The following is a 24,381-nucleotide window of genomic DNA, read 5'->3' as shown; positions in this document are numbered from 1 at the left end:
CAAAAACCAGTTGCAGAAGTTTTGAACGTTCAAATGAACTTAAATTTTACCTTTAGAAACTATTAAGTTTCCTAATTAATTTTTTTGATAGCAAAGCAAAATTATTATTATATAAAAATTTAATTCGAAGAAGAAATAAACAAATCTCCTTCATTTGAACCTTCAGAACTTCAAGATCGCATGATTTCTAAAATTTTAATTACATGCTTATTATTCCAGGCAGTAATTTATTGAAAATAAAATTATATTAAAAAAATGCATATATTTAAACGCTCAAAGTTTTCGGAGTATTGGAAAGAGGAACCAACGTAAATACCAAAAATGATAATTTGCTTTTTAATTTTTTGTCGTTCGGATTAATTTTGTTTCTGCAAACAAGAATATTTGTGACGCGCTCCCAAGAAAGGTACCTAAGAAGCAAACGAATTATAGGTTGGGTTCGAGTTAAATTTATCTTGATTAAAAGTTCATTTTTAATTATTTGAATTTGAAACCAATATTCATTGAATATTTTGAATACAGTGAAGACTTGAAGACCAACAATTTTTAATTATTAATTGATTCTCTTTCTGTATTTTTACTTACAAAATTTAAAACATAACCTCAAATATTTTGCTTCTTAGGTACCTTTCTTGGGAGTGCGTCACATTTTCAGATGACCCGAAACAATAACAAGTTAAGTATAGGAAAAAACTTTATCAAGCAACGTGAGAATAAAAGAAAACCTCCTCCTCCGCAACTCCACTCGATGAATAATCCCGACGAAGGGGAGATAAAAATCGCCCGAAAATTGGTCAACAATATAGGGACTTGAAAGGAAGAATTATCCAAAATGTGTATATATCTACAAATAGGGATTCCCAGATCGCCATAAAAGCTTTCCATCTACTTCTCTATCTTTCCTTCTCTATATATGATTCTCAGTTAGGGTGTTATCTTCCACCATATCATCGGATAACTTCCCCCTTCTCCTTCTTCCCCAACGGTAAATCCCAAGGTTCCGCGGATATTCTCGGTCAGAAATAGGAGAGGTAATTGGCTTGGATTCGCGCATACATCTCTCCCTTAGACTATGGCCCGCATTATATATACAGTTTCTGTATACATATATATATGTACCAAATGCTAGTGATGTGTAAGCGGGCTCAGAATTCATGTCTATATGTATATATGATAGTGGCGTGTAATTTTCCACAGTAGTGGTTAACCCCAAGAGTGCACTAGCGTCAGGGTAATTACGAGCCAGTCTCCACCACCACATCGCGCGCGTGAATTTCTCTCTCTCCCTCTCAACGATTGCAAGAATCACGGAAAAGTTATATCACACACCAAAAAAAAAAATAAAAGTGATGATAGAGGATGAGAAACGGAAGAAAATAGCGTAAAGAACATTTTATTACGATGATGTAAAATGGACGGTGAAACAGGTAAAAAAAATAGAAAGACAAAACTCTTCATCTCGCGGAGTGTACCTTTTGAAATACCGTCACAGATAACGATCATCATTCTTCTCTCGATAATAAACAACAATCATTATATGATTGGATATAAAATTTCTCTCCGACATTACCTTTTAAATTGCGAAAATAAAAAAATAACGAATTCTCTTTTTAGATTCAGATAGTAATAAAGGGACAGATAAATGAACGATTTCACTATATATATTGTAAATCAATATTCTTCAATAATTTTTTTCTCCCCTTTCCCCTTGTATTTAAGTAAAGGTCCAGATAATTGGAGGTTAAGAACTTTATTTGACTTACAGTATATACTTATATATACGCAGCAATATGTATATGGGTCATTCTCACAATCGGGACACATGACACGTACATTAGATTTTTAAAAATAAATAATAATAATTTTTCAAAATCTTTACGTCCTAATAATAGCATTCATCATGATTTAATCGGATCCTATGAAAAATAAATCGAAAATTTGAAATATTTAAAGATACACGTGTTTATATAGCATAAAAACTCCCCTCCGTTACCGTTCATGAAGTAAGTTTCATTTATAGAAAAGGTATTATATTAATTCTGTAATACAAAAAAATCTTTTGCCCGGTAATATCTACTTATTATTTTATTTCTAATTGAATCATGAAAAATAAAGTAAAATATTTGTTAGTTATTTTTACCTAGAATTAAATTAGTTTTGTGCAGAAATAAAACTCCCCTCCGTTACCGCTCACAAATATAATTATAAAATATAAACAAAAACGATAAAATAGAAATAAATACATCAAAACTCTTTGTAGTGTCAGTATAGTTATGGTTATTGCATAAAATGATGAAACAAAATGAAAACAATTAGTTTTAAAAGAATCTTTAGTTTGTCAGTGTTCATCGACACAATAAAAACTCCCCTCCGTTACCGCAGTAAATTTAGTTTTTAGGACGTAAATAATAATAATTTTTAATAATCTTTAAAACATTGTTTTATTTAAAAACAAAGAAAACAAATGCTGTCATTAATTTATTTATAATATTTATTTTTTTTATATTAGAATCATAACATTTTGAAGCTGTATAATGGAAGAAAACTCCCCTCCGTTACCCATGGTATATTTCCATTACACAGCACGTAAATTACAGACTTTATTAATCATCGGATTCGCCTGAAAATCGTTACTCGGGGGTTTTTAGAGTTGCTGATTACGAATATGATAATAATTTTTGAAAATTGAAAATGGCGGATCCAACATGGCGGACAATTTTTTAAAACATTCATCGGATTTGCTTGAAACTCGTTACTCGGGGGTTTTCGGGGTTGCTGATTACGAATCTCATGTGAGTTTTTGAAAATTCAAAATGGCGGATCCAATATGGCCGACATTTTTTTTCAAAACTGCTCAGATTTGCATAAAATTTGTTACTTGGTGGTTTTCGGGGTCGCTGATGACGAATCTGTTATTAGTTTTTAAAAATTCAAAATGGCGGATCCAACATGGCGGACACTTTTTGAAAAATTCATCGGATTTGCTTGAAACTTGTTATTAGGGGGTTTTCGGGGTCGCTGATTACGAATTTTGGGTCAGTTTAAAAAAAATTTAAATGGCGGATCCAATATGGCGGATAATTTGAAGATTGATGCTATTCGATAGAAATTCGTTCCTCAGGGGTTTTTGGGGTCGCTGAATTCGAATTTGATGTTTGTTTTTGAAAATTGCAAATGGCTGATCTAGTATGAATAATTAATTAGATTGGCTTAAAACTTGTCGCTCTGGGGATTTCGGGATTTTGAATTTTCAAAAACTGACATCGGATTCGTAATCAGCAACCCCAAAACTCCCGAATAACGAGTTTCAAGCATACCCGATGAATTTTTGAAAAAAGTGTCCACCATATTGGAACCGCCATTTTCAATTTTCAAAAACTATCTTGAAATTCATAATCAGCGACCCCGAAAACCCCCGAGTAACGAGTTTCAAGCAAATCCGTTAAATTTTTGAAGAAAGTGTCTGCCATATTGGATCCACCATTTTGGATTTTGAGAAACTGACATCGGATTCGTAATCGGCGACCCCTAAAACCCCTGAGTAACGAGTTTTAATTAATTTTCATCAATTTTGAAACCCATTTAGCTGCGAGAAATTTTCAACAAAAATTCTGATTAAAAAACATTAATTTTTAATAATAATGTTGATAAAGATTGTAACCACGTATTTTATAGGCTTATTAGGATCCCCCTTTTGCCAAAGGACTAATAATAAAAGTGAATTTTCAACTTTTTTTAAAATGAAATTTCAATTCTGAATTTGTTCATTTCTAGAGATTGACCCATATACAGTCTTTTTTATGTTACACAGCATTATATATATGTAGTTTGATTGAAGTAATAAATTAAGTTTAGCAATTAATTACAAGTAGTTGCTAATGTAAGCAGAATAAAGTTAAATGAAAGAGTAACTTTAATTTTCTCAAGAAACGGATTCACAAAGACGAATCAAATTCGTTTCGCGTTTTGTCACGCGACGCGCTTCTTTGTCGATTTGAAAGGAAACGAGGCGGGGAAAACGTGACAATGAACTACTGCACAGCAAAAGGGCCTTTAAATGAGAATAATGAGATTTCGCAAGCATAAAAGGGAAATTGAATTAAGATGAATGAAACATACAGGTGAATGTCATCAATCACTTACAACTTTAGAATGACCCCTATAGTTATACATAAATGTCAAAATATACAAAACGTTTAAGTTTAATTAAACTCAAGAGAATTCTTATTTATAAGGACTTCAAGTGTAAAGAAAAAATAATTCATTCTAGCTGCAGAAGATGATGATTCCATTTTTCTTTTACATAGTTTCGCTTTCGTTTGTTTTGCAGAAGTTTAGAAAACAAAAGTGAAAACATAAGTAGAAGCAAAAGCATCGGAAGCAGAAACTGTTACTGAAGAAAAAGCATCAGATAAAGAAATAAGAATACAAGTAGAAAAGATGTAAAGACAGAAACCAAAGTTAGAACAGAAGCATTGACAACAGAAACAGCTGCTGAAGAAAAAGCAGAAACAGAAGGAAAACAGAATAAGTATCAAAAACTTTAACAGAAGGAATTGTGGAAACTGATGCAAAAAATAGCAGGAACAGAAGTGGAAGTAAAAATAAAAACAGATGTACTAAAAAACAGAGAAGATAAAGCAAAATCAGAAACTAAAATAGAAACAGAAGCATCAAAAGTAGCAGCAATTTTAAAAACCAGGAACAGAAGTACAAACAGAAGCAAAGGAAAGGCACGAAACTAAGAACAAGAGAACTGAAACTATAAGAGCAAGGAAAAATAGAAGCAGGAGAAAAAGCCGGAAAAGAAGTAAAACAAAAAGAGAAGTAAAAATACAGATAAAAGTATTAAAAAGAGAAAGAAACTTAGAAGTAAAAGTAACAACAGATTCAGTATCAAATGCATGAGAAGCAGAAGCAAAATTAAAAACAGGAAAAGCAGAAAAAGAAGTTGAATGAAAATGAAATGAGAATAAGTAAAAGCAAAAAGCAGTAAAAGTTGAAGTAGAAGCGGAAACAGAAGAAGAAAATACAAATTTACTACCATTTTTTAACAAACATCGCGCAACCATATCTGAAAACGGAAGATGTTTCTAATTTAAATTAGAATTTAATTTCACCCTCGGCATATTAAAACTGTCTCTCTCAAAAATTTATGACGACACAAACCTACTTCTTCGGTTCTCCATTAAGCAACACCTCTTAATTAAAAATATCGTTTAGCTCAACCAGATGCTCCTCTCTCTGACACTAAAGAAATACACATCTGGAAAGTTTTAATTTTTTAAAAGATAAAAAAAAATAAGATGTAATCTAATAAAAATTGTGCTACATTAAATCCTATATGTCGAATCATAAAGATAACTCTCATCGCTTCCTAATTCTTTTTTTTCCTCCTTTTTCTCCTAGAGCAATTACTGCAAGATTTGAGAGCATTTACTGCCAAGTTCTCTACTCTCTTTTCACTACTGCTGCGATATGTTTGCTACCAATCAAGCAGGAAAAGGCAATTATATTTGAAAGGGGAATGAGTTGATTAAGTTCGGTCGACCTAGACGCAATGTCGTTATACCTCCAAGGCAAAGGAGTTAAAGAAGAGACAGAAATCGAGTTACAACTCACGACATTTCTCTTCAAACTCCTCAGCTATATAAACTCCCTGCTCTTTGATCCTCTTTGTCTCCATGTAATATCAAAATCAAAAAAAATTCTATTTGACCAGGACTCTTGGAAGATACTCTAAACAAATTACAATTTATATTTTTCCGATATTTTCTATTAGTCCAATAAACCAAGGACATATCGAATGATGACACACATCAAATTTACATAAATTACTAAACAACCTTCAAGCTAACGACTTTCTGTAATCACATTAAAATTTTATTCTCACACACTGTGTGCGAGAAAATATATAATACATTTTCAAGGTATTATATATTATAAATTTTACAGGAAAATATATATCTTTAAAAGAAAATAGTATATAATAAATGGCAAACGATCATATACAACATGAGCCGCGTGCGGCTTTTATTTTCAGCGACAAATATAAATTTAACCTCCGTAAACATTCGGCTCTTATTCAAACATTAGAGGGGTGCTGCAACACCAAAGTTTTGACGATATCGCAAACATATATAAACGAAAATGAGAAAAGAAACTCCCACGTGATATCCCTAGAGAGATTGAATGAAAAGAGAGGCGCGCGCGTACATATACACACAAACACATAAACATTCTATTGGCATCTACAGAATCGAGACGCGACCCTAAATTATTCCCAACATATTTTGCGATTTACCGCAACCGCAACGACTGCACTCGCCATCATCGATTTTCTGTCGAGAAAATGATAGTTTTTTATATTATAAGAAACTCGATTTCTGAACATTGCACGCGTGGGTGAACATGTGAGGTTCCTTCAATGAACGAATGTTCCGATCCAAAGTCGTAAACCATGTTCTTTTGTATACGTGTATATTTCCTATATATATCCAAGGTAGACATTTCATTTATTCGCTTCTCTCGTTACATCTCTTCCAAAAAAGATGTGCGACTCCTTATTGAAAGTATTTTCAATGAGAAAAAGTATTTGCCGACATTAACACTGATATATACTGCAATAATAGCGATGGTTGCGCAGCTGTATATAAAAATCAACGAATGTTACGTGTACAGGAGAGAGGAGAGAGAGAGGGGAAATTTTACGAGCACCCAAGTCATTCAGAAATCTATCGCCGTCAGGGGGTCTTAACGATCTAATCGTCCATGAGAGTAAAGGCTATTTAAAATTTGCTGCGATGTGCACATTTCTTGCATCTAGATAACATCATCAATTTCCGCAATTATCAGTTTTCTTACAATCTGTAATTTTCAGTTTGAACAATAAACCTTAATTTTACTCTAAAAGATATTCTTGAAGTTATAGCGTTGATGCCAAAAACAATTTTTTTAGTGAAATCGAAACGAATCGAACAATTCTTTCAAGGATTACCACGTTTGTTAACCTAAAGTAGGCTGAACATGTTTTTAAGCTACTTTGTGAATTAAAGAACAGAAATTAGCGACTCTAAAAACGCCAAATGACAATTTTTGATTATAAGCTAAGACGCTAAATTCAGGGACGTTCTAAAAGTATGATCCTAAAATAAAAATTGCTATACTAAGGTCCTAAAACTGATTCAAAAGAGCTAAAAAAACTAGTATAAAGAAGCAAAACCAAACCCTGCGATCCAAAAGATCAAAAACGAATATTGCTTCAAAAAAGAGAAAAGAAAAAAGACCATAAAGAAAAATAACCGAGTAATAAACATTAAGAAACATCTCGATAACTTAAACCAAGTGAATCTCTGATCAAGGGATTTCGAGAGGTTGGCAGTTTGCCTATGCAAGCTGGTTGTCAGGCATTCCATACATGTGCAACAATGTTTAGCGAAAACACTGTTTGAAATTCCAGGAACAGACTCTAGGTTTCCTAATCAAGTCGAATTAATTAATGCGAAACTTCAAATGAAACATACGCGCGAGTATCTTAAATTGGATTTCACACAATTTGATAATGAATATAATTCTTTTTTTTTCCTCTTCTTTTGTTTCTTATTCTTTTGCTAATCAAGAATCGATATTAAAGGCGTGGTATTGGCATTGATCGTACTTTGGCATCATTGAGAGAGACTTAGCCATGGGAAGTAAAACGTGGTTGCTGCCGCGAGAGAGAAAGGCGCAAAGTTGTTCGAGCCTGAGAAATTATTTGCTGAGTCTGGAAATAATTACAGAATTGCAAAACCGTAAACCTGTTGTCCATGAAAGATATATATCGCGCGCGGCCTAAAGGAGATGCTTCAATAAACACAAATAGTGAGGAATTTTTCGCTAAAAAAATTATTATTGTTCAAATTAACAATATTGCTCTTATAGCATATATTTATACATTTCTATGTTAGGTTTTACTAGTCCCAAAGTCAATTTTAGTAAAAATTAGAGTAAAATTATATGCATTTATCCAAAATTTATAAATTTTTTGGGAAAAATTGTCCCATTTCATTCCCACGAATAATTCATCCATGATCCTCCCACAAAATTTATTCCTCTGTAATAATATTTCAGACAAAAAAACTACAGTTTTTCTTCGTTTTTTTCTTGAAAAGAAATTTCTAAAAATAGCTGAAACGAAGTAACGGTAAACAAATAAAGTGAGAATGTAAGCATGATTATTCAAATCTTTATATAATCTTATTCAGCGATTATTCACCTTGGCCAAGCCTCACCCCTTGAGACCACTTTAATTTAATTAAGTACATCTATATAGTAGATCCACCCTCCTTTGGTTCTCCCATACAAAAGAAGAAAAAGCACCTAACTGAAAGGTAATTTGAGAAGAGAATGAGAGAGAGAAAGAAAGAAAAAGAGAGGGTAGGTTAGACTAGCCAGTGATGATGATGGTTTCAAAAGGTAAGCCACTACGAAAATAGGATTCGAGCAACCTGTTTGAAAAACTTGTTGGAGTCACGAGGCATAATGGGACGCACCTGCTGCTGCTACGTAACTTTTCTTATGTTCAGGGCGGGTTCACCTTTCTCTCCTATTCTTTACTTTTTACCTGCTTCTCAAAAGTTCGACCATGACTAACCACTATTAAGCAATGATATGCCAAACATTTCAACACAATTTATTTTTCCAACTGGAGGAGAAGGGAAGGGGGGACATCGATAGAAATTTTTTAACTTTTACGAAAATACTACGCTACTAACTTCTGCTAACTTATTTTTTTTACAAAAGATAAAAAAGAGGTCATAAAAAAACAACACAAAGCGAAGCATCCACACAAAAAATTTTACAAGTACAACACCATTATATTGCTGTAGGAAAAATTCTTTAAAACGTTTCGAATCTGTTCCTTCCTGTAGTTGTATTCTATGGTTGCACCGTTAGAGCATCCGCAATCGGGATGCAAGGGGGAACGGGAGAAAAATAAGAAAAAAAAACCCTAACAATCATTTAAAGGAAATGCAGCTGTAAATTCTAGCGCCTTAACTTATTTTTCCATTAATGCCAAGTGACCAGAGTAATTTCTCGACTAATGCACTTGTAATTTTATGTCTGCGCGGCACAACTGTTATTTTGTTGGGAGGCTGATTTAATACATGAGAAGAAGCAGGTTGCTTCTATTTGCTGCCGTTATTTACAGACCATTATAAACATGTTTTATTATTCTTCCGATTTATTAACGAACAATATTCATATATAAATAATAGAAGAATACCCTCCTAAAATAACATGCCAAAGTAAATAAAATTCTCGTTTTGAAAAAGTCTACATCATTAACAGAAAAATTAGCAATTTTTAATAATTACGGTTAATTTTTTATACAAGAATGTTTAGCTCCAAAGCTGCATTTTTTAAATTAAAATAAAAAATAAATGGATAAATTTAAGAAAAATTCCATCTAATAAGTGCTTTAGGACTGTTTTTAAAGTTCAGACTTTTTTCGATAGTTTATAGTTTAAGACAATATTTACTACTAAGAAATAAGTTCAGATGGTGCACACATTCAGAAGCATCTCAATTCTCAACAAAAATACACTCGCAGGTTAAACAAAAGTTTATAATTGAATAATCTCTCGTAAATATGTCAACCTTGTTCATATGTACAAAATATGTTCAAATGTTGATTGATTCAATTGCAAAATACAAGTAGAACGAATCTGGAATGAGGGACCTATATAAAATTGATTATCACGTTTATAAACGCGCACGAGAGAGCTTATACGACTTCTCTTGTACACGCATATATAATTACAAGGTATTATTGACGCACATATAATCGTATACACATTTTACTTATATGTGAACGCAAACAGCAAAAAGAATACTTGGTAATTAGGTCATACCGTTATAAACCCGCGCACCCTATTAAACATTTTCTCTTCCCTTCTTTCTCTCTCTTCTCTTTTTCTCCCTCCCCCCTCTCTCTGTTTCTCTCCTTTCTTCCCTTTCTCTCTCTCTCTCTCTTCTCTTTTTTTGCTCCTCTCTCCCTTTATTTCTTTCTCCATCTCTCTCTTATTTTTCGCCCGAGCAAAAACATAGATTCCCTGTCAGTGTCAAACTAACAATTATTTAGTAATTTGTGTTATTGTGAAAGAAGACAGAGAGGACGTGGAATTGCGGGTTTAAAATGACAATTTCACCATCTGTTATATGGTCCTTTTTAGTGAGAAAAAGAGAGAGGAAAAAAAGTAAATAGTATTGATCGGGTACAATTTTTTTTCTGTGTATATATATAGAAATAGCAATAGACAAAAAAAAGCCGCAGCGTCGATAGAATCACGTTCAATAAAAGATAAGTTTCAGCAGAAAACGATAAGAATAGCAATGATTAGGCTATGACGTGAGTCTTGTATATAACGGCACATACCAGGTACATATTTTTTTTGTAATGTCGGTTACGTCGTCGTCGTCGTCGTCGTCTCGTCTATAAGAAGAAATTGTCTTTTCCTGTTTTTTAAGCGGACGATGAATTTTTACGGTATTATTTCGCAAAAGCCTTCACAATATTATTTGAGTCGAATGAAAGATGTTTCATTCTCTAAAGGCTTTGTATAACTATATATAGAACTATACACAACTAAATACATAGCCATATACAACTATAAATAATATTATATATCTCATGTGACGTTTAATGAATTTTTCATCTGATCTATGAATCCATGACTGACAAATTTTACAATTCTTTCAAAATTCCCATACATATCAAAGTACTATTATTATTAATGTATCAATGAAAAATGTTGGTAACTTAATAATTTTACTTAACTGGATTGGCGTCATGAATAATTTTTCGCTGCAATAGCGATTATGATATTTCTTTTATCTTTTGAAAGCAACAAAACCTCAAAATATTTTGAAACTATAACGATCAAAGCGCACATTCAAATTCTCCGGATTATTTAATTTAATATCTTTTATATTATAACTTATAAAATATGTAAATTGGACTTTTGTAATTTTAGAGAAATTTCTGTCCCTGAAGTTAGCGTCGAAAATGATTATTCTTTTAAGGGCATTTGAACCCTTTTATGACGTCACAGTTTTAGAATACATGCTTTGCACAATCTGTGACGTCATAATGTTTCAATTGCCCTTAAACATGAAAATGTCAAGTTCCTAATGTTGGAGTCGATGTTCAGAGGTCAAAACCCAATTTTTTGGGGGTTTTTAGTGATGAAAATGGCAGAAAATTTATACTGTTTCATTCATCTCACTTAGAATTCTGAAACTTTTCATATAAACCTATATATATAAGAACTTTGAAACCATATTGTTCACTTCTTTTTGATTTCGCGAAAAAAGATGTTTTCCACTGAATTAGAGGCATGAAAAAAGTAAATACTTCAAAAAGTATCCAATTAAGTCTTAGAGAAAAAAAATAAAATTCTTCTTTTTTTAAAAGCAATGAAAAATTTTATATATATATATAACTTGACCTTAGTGTATATACAAAGAAGCTGAACCGGTTATAATAAACATCTCATGAAGAATTCATTTCCAACCAAGACACTATACTAATTTCATCTTTCATCTTCGTGAATATTCACATTTCAAAAAAAGAAAAACGAATAAAGAAGAGAAAAAAACAAATCCATTCAGAAACGAATGGTGAGTGTATATAGTTCTTCTTTCTTGAAGAAGAAGCTTCCTCTAGAGTCGCGACACTCGAAACCGGACTAAAAATAAAGCATATGATTTATCGCAATTAGAATACCCCACCGAACATCATGTATATCAAGTTAGCAGTGCAACTTCACAAAATTCAAAAATGAACAATACTATAATTTGCCGTTAATTAATCGCTAATTAATTGTGAAAGAAATAATTTTGTCGTTTAAATATTTTTTTTTATACAGGGTGCCCTGCTAACTTGATGTCAAGTTAGCAGGGCACCCCCTTGAAACTGTTAAATCAATATATTTCGCAGAATTTCTTGCGCAAGAATTTACCGTTTTTTATCCGTAACAAATCCCATTAATCCTTTTGAAAAATAATTAAAGTTGCGAGGGCAAACAAAAGTTTTCGGCTTTAGAAGTGTAGAATAACCACTTTAACCGCACTCATAGGGTTATTCCTGTGTTTTGAATTTACCGCTTGTCGAATTTAAATTAATTGTGTCCGGGAAAAAATCGTATGATTATTTTCAACTTAACATTAGATAATATCAAGTTAAGCCAACCTCCTATCTCAATTTTTTATATTTGTTTTCATTTTTATAAATTCCACACTTTCGCCACTAGTTGTGCAATGTACTATTGTACCAAATGATCAAAATATTAGTGTACGGAACCCGCTATTTCAGTGCAAGTGAAATTCGCACTTGCCCAGTTTTTTTTAAATGCCGTCTAACATAAAAATAAACAATTATGAAAAGATAAAAATTACTTCGGAGGCGAGGGAATATTAATTTAGTTAAAATTTCTAAAATTTTTGTAAGATCCTGGAAAAAAATTTCAAATATAGTGTTTTTCCTACCTTGGATCCTCTTGCAATTTTTTTTAATTACTTCATACATTAAAATTTACAATTATCAAAAGAAAAAATTGTTTCTAAGGCATGAAAATGATAATTTAATTGAATAAACAATTTAATTTAATACCGAGATTTTTTAAAAAATCATAACTATTATAAATGGTACAATATAAATTAAATTTATCAATCTTTTTCTGTGAAAGTCAGGTGGCAGATTGCACCCGTAGTAATTTCTTAAATCATTAATGCGCGCATAGAATTTTACTAGTAAATTGAATAAGTTAATAAAATATCTCTGAATATCTATAATATATTTAAAATATAAGTAAATAACGTAAATATTTTTTCCCATTGACTATAAACGTTGTAAAAATAATCTCAGGGCATTCTAGCGATATTTTTATTATATCCCTAGGATATCCTGTGAATATCCTCTAGATATACCAAGGACAGCCATAAGATATCCCTACACTGTAAAAAATTTATGGAGTTAACGGACTCGGGAGTTGGGAGTGAAATTTTTTGAGTTAAAAATCAACTCCAGAAGAGAGTTAATTTACTAACTTCTACTAACTCCCTTTATCAACACCTGCCGGAGTTATTTTTTCCTTGGGGAGTTAGCATTTGGGTGTGAAGTTTTAACTCTGTTTATTTAACTCCCCAATGGGTTGCGACTTTTATAGAATCCCCTGGGGAGTTAAAATTTAACTCCCTTTTTTACAGTGTAGGATAACCTGATGATATCCCACGGAATTCCTAGGGAAAACCCCCCCAAAATATCCTACAAAGCGGCGGTTTGTATATCCCAGAGATAACCTACGGATATTCTAGAATATCATGTGGACTTTCTCGGGATATCTTACATTTATACAGGACATCCTGAGGATATCCTAAAGATATCCTTTTGTTGTAAGGGTTGTTGCTTGTTATTTTAACACCAAATTCGTTATTAAAATAACCTTTCTATTTTCTTTGCATTGCAAGTCATTTAAATAACACCTTTTTAACTCTGCACCCAGAAAAAATTTGTTTAAAACAAAGAAAAATTGTTTTTTTAAAATCCCTTTTTAAATTGAAGATGAAATTTGTTTTAATAAAAAAAAAATCTTCCTTGCTTTTGCAAAAAAGTTTTTAAATGTTTTTAATAGAGGTGTAGTGCAAAATTCGAATCGAAAGAAAATTCGAATCGAAATACCAATTCGAAGTTTCGAATTTCGAATTGGCCGATTCGAATCGAAAGAAAATTCGAATCGAAATACGAATTCGAAGTTTCGAATTGGCCGATTCGAATCGAAAGTAAATTCGAATCGAACTAGCCAATTCGAAAATCGGAGTTTCGAATTGTACAACTCAACTCGGTTAATTTATTCGCACAATTATTTTGACAAAAATCCTAACCTAAAATTAGAAGGATGGTATTTTTAAATCCATTATAGTTTACAATATTCAGTTTTACAAAATTTCAAATATTCCTAAATTCTTCAATGAAATAAATATTAAAATATAAAAACTTAGAATAATATTTACAAAGTTCAATTAAATTTATTCAAAATTCAATTATTTTTAAAAATTCACGCTATATTGCTTTTGATATTTAATTGTTAATCTAAAATTTTAATTGAATTGAATGTTTCTTAAAATTCAATTCCCATAAAGAATCGTTATCAACAAATTGTAATAAAATTTTTGAGAATAGTGACATTTTTCGAGAAATACGATTAAAATTTTATAAAAAATAATTGAAATTCTGCAATGAGTTTTATTATTTATGAAAATAATTGAATTCCTAAAAGAATTTTATTTTTTATAAAAATAATTGATTCCCTGTAAAAATGTTATTTATACGAGAATATTTTATTTTCTGCAAAGGATTTTATTATTTTAAGTAACAACACAAATATTGAATTTCTGTAAAGTATTTTATCATTCATGAAAATAATTGAATTTTTAAAAAAAATTTTATTCAAATTTATAACAATAATTAAATGCCTTGCAGAAATTTTGTTAATGAGTTGAATAATAATTGAATTACTGCGAAGCCTTTTATTAAAATTCGGACAATAATTAAATTCTTTTCAAAATTTCAATTAAAATAGTATTAGAAAAGAAATAGTAATAGTAAAGAATTTTATTAAAATTTAAAAAAAATTGAATTCCTAAGAAGAATTTTATTAAAATGTTTAAAATGGAGAAATTTTATTATTTATGAAAATAATTAAATTTTGGATAAATTTTATCAATTTTTTCTGAATAATTGAATTTCTTTGCGAAATTTTATTAAAATATATTTTTATTTCTTGTATTAGCGAATTTAAAGTAGTGCAAATTCTCAAAAAAAAGAAATAGTAGCTTCGAGTTGCTGAAATCTAAAAAAAAGTACTTAAATATATAGTACCATAACGTAAAAAAAGTAGTAAATAGTTGGTTTATACTTATTTTTTATTTATTTTAGTTTATTAACTTTTGAATTTAAAAATCTTTAATTTTCAATTTTTAGAAGATTATTTCTTAAAAATAATTAATAGGGTAGAGTGGGGCAAACCGGACCCCCTAACGGTTTTTTGACTCTTGTGACCAAACGAATCAACTGATTTCACTTTTCGATGGCTTGTTTGAATGATCATTTAATTGCGCAACTTTTTCCCAGAGACACATATACCTTATCTTTTATTGTTAAGTTGCTGTGTTAACTTTAAAAAATTTTGCAAACGGTCCGGTTTGCCCCACCCCCTGGGGTAAACCGGACCGTTTGGTTTTTTATTTATAATATTGCATTTACATAATCTACAATAATAAAAAAACATAAAGAATCATGTAAACAATGGTTGTGAATAAAATTTTGTGATAAAGGGAGTTAGTAGAAGTTAGTAAATTAACTCTCTTCTGGAGTTGATTTTTAACTCAAAAAATTTCACTCCCAACTCCCGAGTCCGTTAACTCCATAAATTTTTTACAGTGTAGGGATATCTTATGGCTGTCCTTGGTATATCTAGAGGATATTCACAGGATATCCTAGGGATATAATAAAAATATCGCTAGAATGCCCTGAGATTATTTTTACAACGTTTATAGTCAATGGGAAAAAATATTTACGTTATTTACTTATATTTTGAAAGCCGTTTCATTTTGTAACAAGTGAGGATTTTCGATGATGTGCGAAGGGAGGAAAACCTCAAAGTGAAGGATGTTGTTTATCGAGTAACCTCACGTGGCCAGTATCGAATTTCGGAGGACAGCCAGTGTATATATGTGCCTAAACTCTGTTCATACCGTCCTCATCTCAAATTCCTTTTCTCCTTTTCTTGAGGTCTTGTCCCTATATCCTATATGTATACGTACTCTTTGAAACCTCTCATCTCTCTCTTTTTACTCCTTCTCTTTTTTCCTCTTTCTCCCTTTTTCTCTTCTCTTCTTTCTTTCACTTTTTCCATTTTCCTTCTCTTTCTGCCTTTCTTAACTTTTCTTCTTCTTTCGTCTTTCTCCTTTTCCTCTCCTTTTTCTCCTTCTACCTTTCTCTTTTTCTTTTCTCTCTGTTTTCCCCTCCTTCCTTTTTGTCTTTCTACTTCCTTTCGGTCTTCTTCCTTCACGATTCACTGATACTTCAACCCACGTATACGTAAGACCATCTCCAATACAAGTTCGTCTTTCTTTTGTTCTTCAAACCGTAGAACAGTGTGTATCGAGACAAAACTGATGCACACAACAAAAATTTCTCTTCTGCATCTTTCCTCTCCTCTAAGAGAGTCTAGACCTTCGAATCACTTGGCGTGACTCTACACCGGACGAACTTGAGTTCTATGACCCTCTTCTTCTTGTTCTTCTTCTTCTACTTCTTTCTTCTTTTTTTCTTTGTTTTCTTTTTCCATGACCAACCGGTCGGTACATTTACTATAATACACGCAAGGGATTTTTTTTCTCCCAAAAAATAAGGAAACATTTAAGTACTATTTTGAAGAAGATTTAGAAGAAACAGAAGAAGAACAAGAAGAAAAAGAAGAAGAGAAAGAAGACTATACCAAGAGTAAAGAATTCCAAACAGTATAAAAATTTCCCAAAATTCAACACTGTTTCAAAGTTTACGATTAAAAATAGATGATAAATTTTGATAAGAGAAATGATTTATTTTTTTTGCATTAGGATGTATATTCTTTCTTCTGTCGAAGGACTGGTTCAACGAGTCTATCAGGTATACACACAAGAGTCACGGTCGATGACCCATCGGTCGCGATATCTAGTACAATTCCTTTCTCTTCAAGGTTTCGGTTCCGTGACCCGCGTTACGGTCAGTGCCCACACTGTCATTAGCGGAGTCGAAGAGAGACAGAGAGAGAAAAAGACAGTAAACATTTGAGTACTCATGGAAATGCATCATTAGAATAAAAGAAATTTTAATATACTATATTTATGCGCACATTGCATGTATGCCAAGACCGAAAATTTGTGTGTGCATTTTGCAGAAGGGGACACTTCTTGTTTACCAATGTCAGGTGTTATTTTCGAAAAAAATACATTTTTCGAAGAAATTAATAAACAAGATCCCCCTTGAATATCACTTTGTTTTTTTATGAACTAAATTAGGTGTGTGCACACATAAATAGGTATATAATGTACGAAACAAAAGGAAACGGAAACCGAAAGATAACTATCGAAAATGTGTGAGATCATTATTTTTTTTCCACTGCGAAAGGAAGAGTGTGTCTATTTCCCTTGTGGAACACCGGAAAAAGGAGAAAAGTTTTGATCTATTTTTACCTGAGAGAGACAGAGAAAGAGAGAGAGAGAGAGGAAAAGGTACTTTCTAGCTCGTTTGCATATTATAAACCCCTCATTAACAAAAGTTGCGATGATGACTTAAAAGGTTTTTAAGATATGTCATTTATATTTGGCCCTTAAAACGCCCTATGAAGTTTAGTTTCATAACCACATCAAATGAAATAACTATTAAGTGTGGAATTTTGAGATGAAAATTTTATTTTACTTTTTCTTTTTTTTATTTTCTTTTTTTTTCTTTGAAAATATCCATTTAAACTGGAAAAATTTGAACACCTCTATAACGGAATTCAAGAAAGGAATTTACGAAAGGTGGAGAAAAGACGAAAATATACCACACGCTGATAAATTTATAGATTGGGGAGAATTTTTCCTATTCTTAAAACTGAAATAAAATGTTTTTATTGTTATTTTCTAACAATAAGCAATTTTGAATTTATTTACCTACTTGAAATGTAACTTTCTGCTCTTTTTTATAATTTTTAATTTATTTATATTGTATATTATATTTATTATACTTCATTATAACTTTTATAATTATTATTACAGCATTTATTATTAGTTATTTTTAACAATTGTATTATAATAAATTATATAAAATAAATTATATTTATTATAAAATAATTACATAATAAGCATAATCAGGGTGGTCACAAGTTACAGTTTATCAGTTTCCCTAACATTTCCCTGACAATTTACTGACATTAAAATTATGTTCTCTGACAACATTCTTTTCACAGGAAAATTTGAGAATTTACGGAAAATGAGTATAATTTATGAAACTTAATAATTTCTAAAAATTACAATTATAACCCTTCCTTAATTCAAACATTTTCTATATAATTTTCAACTAAACTTCATCTTTAAATTAATTATTTTAAATAATTTTCTGAAAGTTCTTCAAGAATTAAATTATTTAAATACGAAAATTCAATTTTTTATAATTATTGTAGCTTTCCATGTTTTTTTCTCAAGTTTATTAAGGTATAATATTTTCAAAAATAAAAATAATCAACTTTTTGAAGAATTTTAATTTATTATAAATATGACCATTATTTCTCCGAAATTTTAATAAGTCTAAAAAAGTACATTTTTATTTGCTATATTCGAAGATAATTAAATCTTAAAAAATTATGATAAAAAAATTCTAAGAATTAAGTAGTTTTTAAAAATGTTGTAATGTAATTTTTCAAAAACAATTGAATTTCTTGAGTTTTTGTATTATTGAAAAAAACTAATTAATTTTTTGATAAATTTTAATGAAATATTTTGAACATGATTTTTTTCCAAAATGTTAAAAATAATTCTAAAATGTTATTATGTTTTGTACTTATTTGAATTTTCGGAAATATGTAATTGAAAGTACTGAAAATACTAAATTTAAAAAAATTAAAAGCTAATTTTCATTATTAGTTTTCATATTTAAATCTTTATTTAAAAGTTCCCCATTAAAATTTTAGATAGTTCAATTATTTTGAAAATTTGCAATTAAAATTCTTCAAAAGTTGATTTTCAAAAATTCTAACAAAAACACTTTTAAAAAATCAATTATTTTCGATTAAATTTTAAAACATTTCAGTTATTCAAAATCTTTTTAATTGTACATTTCGAAAATTTAAATAGAAAAATGATTCAAAAATAATTTTTGAAAGATTTGTTTATAGTTATTTTTCGCACTATAAAAATTGAAATTTTAATACTAAAAAATATATTTTGTTGCATTATTTGGAAGAAAAGTCGAGAATTTTTTTAAAGTAAATCATAAAAATCTCAATTTTCTAAATTTCTCTGACAAAAAATTGTTTTTCCTGACATTTCATGACTTTACTGACAAAAATTTTGTTTTACTGACATGTGGCCACCCTGATAATTTATTATGAAAATATTTATAATAAATAATAATAATAATAATAATAATAATAATAATAATAATAATAATAATAATAATAATAATAATAATAATAATAATAATAATAATAATAATATAAGAGATGATATTATAGTAATATTTCTACTAGTCATTCATATAGCTAAACAATTAATTATTAGTTAATCTCACTTTAAAGGTATGTCAAATAAACTAAAAAATTTCAAAATATAGTCAAATTTGACAATTTTTTCAATTAAATTTTCCTATTAAAAAATAGTTATATTTTGTTAATAATTAAAGAATTTTTACTAATCGCTAAAGTTAAAATCAGAAAAGAATGAAAATAACAAATAATTACTGTTATAACTAATTAGAATTTAGAAAGTAAAGTTAAGGGAAATAAAATTCTTTCCGCTTGTGTGTAATCATTAAAAATTGATTTAAGATAAAGAGCAAAAATTTTTAACAGCAAGAAAGATTTAGATAACGTAATCTAAAATATTCGTAATAGTGAAACAATTAAATTTGGATTATGACATATTTAAAAGAATAAGAAAAAAATCATTAAAATTGATAAACTATTTTTGCTTAATTTAAATATTCTATTAATAATAAAAAATTGATGTAATAATAATTATAATATTAGAATAATAATAATAATAATCATAATAATAAAATAAAAATATTTATAATTTATAATACTAATGGTTTTAAATAATTAAAAAATACTAATAATAGTTATATCAATTATAAATATTAATATTATAAATATTATAAAATACAAATAATAGAAAATAACAAAACTAATAGAACTATAGAAATATAACTGAGTTCGGAATTTTTTTCGAATTCTATAAAAGTAAAATAATTACAATTGAACGTTTACTTGAAAAAAATAAATTATTCAATACTACAGAATATATCTTATCACCTCTCTCATGTGATAATATTGATTTTAAGATACCGCAAGCTTCAAAACTGTTCTATATTTAATTATGTCACTTGTTTGTATATCAACAGTTATGTAAATATAAAATAAATAATAAGTTCCGAAAAAACGTCTTATAACCCCAAAACCTGTTGAATATATATCGATTTTAACTTTAATTAATTCTAAAACACGCGAATCAGAGGTAAAAAAAACAACTTTATTTTTCTCCTTAAATTAACAAAAAAAACTTAAGACGCGCAATTTTATTTCCTTCTTAGAATATATAAGGTAAAGAAAAAAAACTCTTTGGCAAAGAATATTCATCCTTTTAATTAAGATCGACGTAGATCCTATTCTTCATTTCTTATGTCTATTACGAAAAAGAAAACGAGATCGAACTTTCTGCGCCGTGAAAGATGCGAATTCAGAGAAAGAATCTATTCAAACAAAAAATAATTATTTGACTTAATAATAAGTCGAGACTATTCAGAAAAAAATGAAAATTCTATAAAAGATAAGATTAAGCAGTGGATATTCATGAATAATTTAAAATATCATCGACTAATTAAACTAATGAGATGTTTGAATGATAAACTAATTATTTCTCTTGGTCGAATTTCTCTTTTTTTGAAATGTGAAGAAAATTTTGTATTTTCTATTTTGCTCGAGTTTAAATGCATGTAATATGAATTCTCCCAAGAACAGTTATTAAAATAAACTTTGAAATATATTCACAAAAAGGATAAACAAGTATATAGAATTTCTGTATAAACCGAGTAAAGTTTATAATTTTGTAGGCAGCAACAAAATAATATAGTTCACTTTACATTCAGATTTCAATAATGTTCTTAACAAGCTACTAATATTTAACAAAGTAAATTTCAGCAGATTATTCTGACGAGAAAATACGAAAACAGAAAAGGGATAATTATTTTATCAGATATTCTTGCTTTATTATAAATTTATATAAATGCAGAAAACATGAATTAATTAACAAAAAAAAGGGTTGGAAAAAAATTCTATTTAACTGGTATACTAATTACAAGAAACGTGAAAAATTGTTAATTATTATTCAAAAAAAGTTAAAGTTAATTACATCATTCACTCACTAAGAGAAAAAAAATAGAGCGATTGCCTTCGGTACTAAAGTCAAAATTTAATTCAATTTTTTTTAAGGGATAGAATTTTAAAATCGCAACAATTAAATAATGAACTACCTGGAAAGAGAGCAATAAACTCGAGGAATCTTTCGAGTGTCGTTCAGTTCGTGAGAAAACGCAAGTAAACAATAAAATATATTTCCCGAGGAAACATAATAAAGATTTGCCAAGAGATACAAAAGCAGAAAAAGAAATAAATAAATCCTAAACTTAAATTTTCGAGAGAATTGATAAATATCGAGTGTATTACTCATATCTGTATCAAACATCTTTTAACAAGAACGGCTAAATTTTAATCATGTTTGTAAACATAACTGCGAACTTTTTTTTTGATCTAGAATATCGTTCACATTATGAAACAAGTGTTAACTTTGTTGATCAATAATTATACCACTTGCACACACCTGTATTATTTATAGTTCATGGAACCGACCCGCTTACATATATTCCTACACACTAATAAGACGTAAAAAAGTAATAATTAAGGATAATTTTCATCGCGATTCAATAAAACACTGTGAAAAAAAATTGGAAGTAAATTTTTTTCGTCAATTTTCACGCGCGATGAAAAAAATTAGGTTATGTTGACTTCTATGCAGATTCATAAGGGGGGGAAATTGTTCTCGTGTGTAAAAAAAAGAAATGAAAAAACTCACCTTTAGCGAATGTGATGCAAAGCAGTGCGATGAAAAAACCGGCCCGGAAGATCATCTTGAATCGATATTGATTGCTCGTTTATGGCTTCTGCGAAGAACACTATACACAACTTAAAAAAATTCACACTAACTGTTTCCCTGTCACTGTTTCTTTCAATTATATTTTTTTTTAAACCAACAAAATCACACTATATGCACTTGTTTCCTCGATGTACGGGACGCAATTTTGTTAACCGGCTTGGCACAGAAACTTCCAGTTAGCTCGACGCACAAACACCGTCTGGCGCGCGTTTTCCTTTCAGATTCCTTCGTGCATACTCGGCCGAGAGCCGATTCAACCCGAGCGAGCAGTCCGGCCGTTAAACCATTCTCAAAAAATTTAAACTCGTTTCACCTTCTCTCCCACGGAACAATAGCGTACCTGCTTCTGTGATTTTTTTCAACCTGAAAACAAAATTCAAGTCAACTTTTTTCATGGAAGAATGGAGTGATGAAATGTGTACAGGGACACTACTGCCAATTCACATTTCAGCACCAAAATATGCATAGGTAAGCAAAAATTTTACATTATTATGAAATTTAACATTACCAGTTAGCTAATTTTCACGTTTATTGAGTGCAGGACGTTTAATTTTACTCGTAAATTAGTCTTTTTTCTTCCGTAAATGCAGGAATGACCACTCGCTCCGAACTTGACAAAAAAACAAAATGGCGTCGCATTTCTCCATCTCGAGGGGGGAGGGTGGGGATATTCAGCAAATATCGCGCCAAAAAAATTAAGGGCTCATCCATAAACTAAAAAAATGCACTTCGGAAGAATTAAGCTTTTTGCAAATTGCAAGAACCAGTAGAAAAAATGGCGCTAATGTACAGGGCTTAACAGTGGGTGGTAATTTATGGACGACCCTTAATAATGTATTTTTTTATTGATTGATTGATTTTCTTTTGTTTTGTTTGTTACAGTTGAAATTTAACAATGTTTATTATTTTGTTTTAAGAAAAATTGTTGTATGTTCTAATGACGAATCAAATGTCTCACCAAAAAAAAGAAATTAGGTAAATATACGATAACTAATTTTCGAACAAATCGGAAAAAATGCAAAATAGCAGTATGTTTTATTGGTTAATAATAGTTTTTTAAAATGTCAATATTGCACATAACCTTCTAATCATAGATTGATGCAATAATTGCAATCTCCACAATTTCACAACATTTTTAGTAATTTTTTATGTTTCTTGTATATTTTGATAATTTTTTGTGATCTTTGCCTATTTCAATCAAATTAGAGTTGATATTTATTAGTTATCCGAGTTAAAAGAATGAAAATATTGGACTTTTTTTTAATACAATAAATTACGAATAAAAAGATTGAATTTTAAGTTATTTTGTAAGAATAAAACTTGTGAAATATAAAAATAAGTTTTCTGTGACGATTTCTTATTTTAATCATAATTTCTTATTGTTGCAGTGAAAATCAATAATTACCAGTAATCAATATTATTATTGATAATATAATCAATATTGTTGGTAATATAATCAATTCGATAAGAGGAAAAAAAATTCTAATGAGTCGAGAGGAAGGTAATTAATTACGTTTATTAAAATCTATTTTAGTGACAAATTTTCATCAAAAATTAATTTTTTCAGAAGAAAATTTAGCACTCTGCTTTCTTTCTATTGTCTGGAGATATTATTGTCATAATATTATCAATATTGCATTAAATAACAATACGTATTTAAACAATGAAACGAATGAAACATTAAAAATACTTAACATAACCCCAATTATTATTAATTCTATAATTTTTAATGATTTTAATTTAATTACATAAAAATGTCCACCGAAATGAACAATTCCTTTTGATATCAAATTCAATATTTATACATTCCATTATTTTATTATTCTCTTTTTTTAATAATTAAAAATAATTTCTAAAAATTAAAATTGAGCATAACCACGTAATTTTATTTGTTAAAAATTATCTCTTTCGATATTAAATAATTTATCTCTATATTTCTGATTTGAATTAATTGTAAATTTTAATTATAACTTTTCAATAATAATTTATATATAAATGACAGACAAGATTGTCTTTGAAAATTTTCCGTTACATATCATTAAACATATTTTGATTGTAATTTATGAAAACTAATTATAGGGAATAGAAGCCGGGTTACCTTTTCCATCTCTCTGGAGGAGTCCCTAAGCACTTATATAGTTCGTCCCTCAGTCCCCAGACACCCATTAAGAATTTCCATTACTTTTCCTGATAGTCCTGGGATTTTCTCTATACAATTTCAATTGAATTATTTGAAGCGGAAAATATTTTCAAGTTCAAAACTATATATAAATTATTAATATAAAAATATACTATAATTATATAGTATAGAAAAAATATTTCCCTTTTGTTTCTATGAAAAATATTTATTACCCCTAATTTTAGTTATATTTCTTTTTTAAAATTTTT

The 24,381-nt window shown here is 29.4% G+C and overlaps 1 protein-coding gene across 4 annotated transcripts in view; it reads right to left on the bottom strand.

The window, feature by feature from the left end:
* Positions 1-22,347, bottom strand: part of LOC122506987 (fasciclin-3) — a 545,181-nt gene extending 522,834 nt beyond the window's left edge. Inside the window, exon 1 of one of the 4 annotated variants that reach the window (XM_043619462.1) lies at positions 21,913-22,347. In XM_043619462.1, the coding sequence (XP_043475397.1) occupies positions 21,913-21,967 (55 nt within the window). In that variant the 5' untranslated portion in view covers positions 21,968-22,347. The remainder of the gene's footprint in view (positions 1-21,912) is intronic. The other 3 variants (XM_043619478.1, XM_043619452.1, XM_043619470.1) reach the window with 3 other exon arrangements.
* Between the last annotated feature and the right edge of the window lie 2,034 nt (positions 22,348-24,381).

This window comes from Leptopilina heterotoma, unplaced genomic scaffold, assembly GCF_015476425.1.
Source record: "Leptopilina heterotoma isolate Lh14 unplaced genomic scaffold, ASM1547642v1 Lhet_114, whole genome shotgun sequence".
NCBI classification, from domain to species: domain Eukaryota; kingdom Metazoa; phylum Arthropoda; class Insecta; order Hymenoptera; family Figitidae; genus Leptopilina; species Leptopilina heterotoma.
Note: the sequence above shows the minus strand (reverse complement) of the source record. Positions and strands in the feature narration are given on the sequence as shown.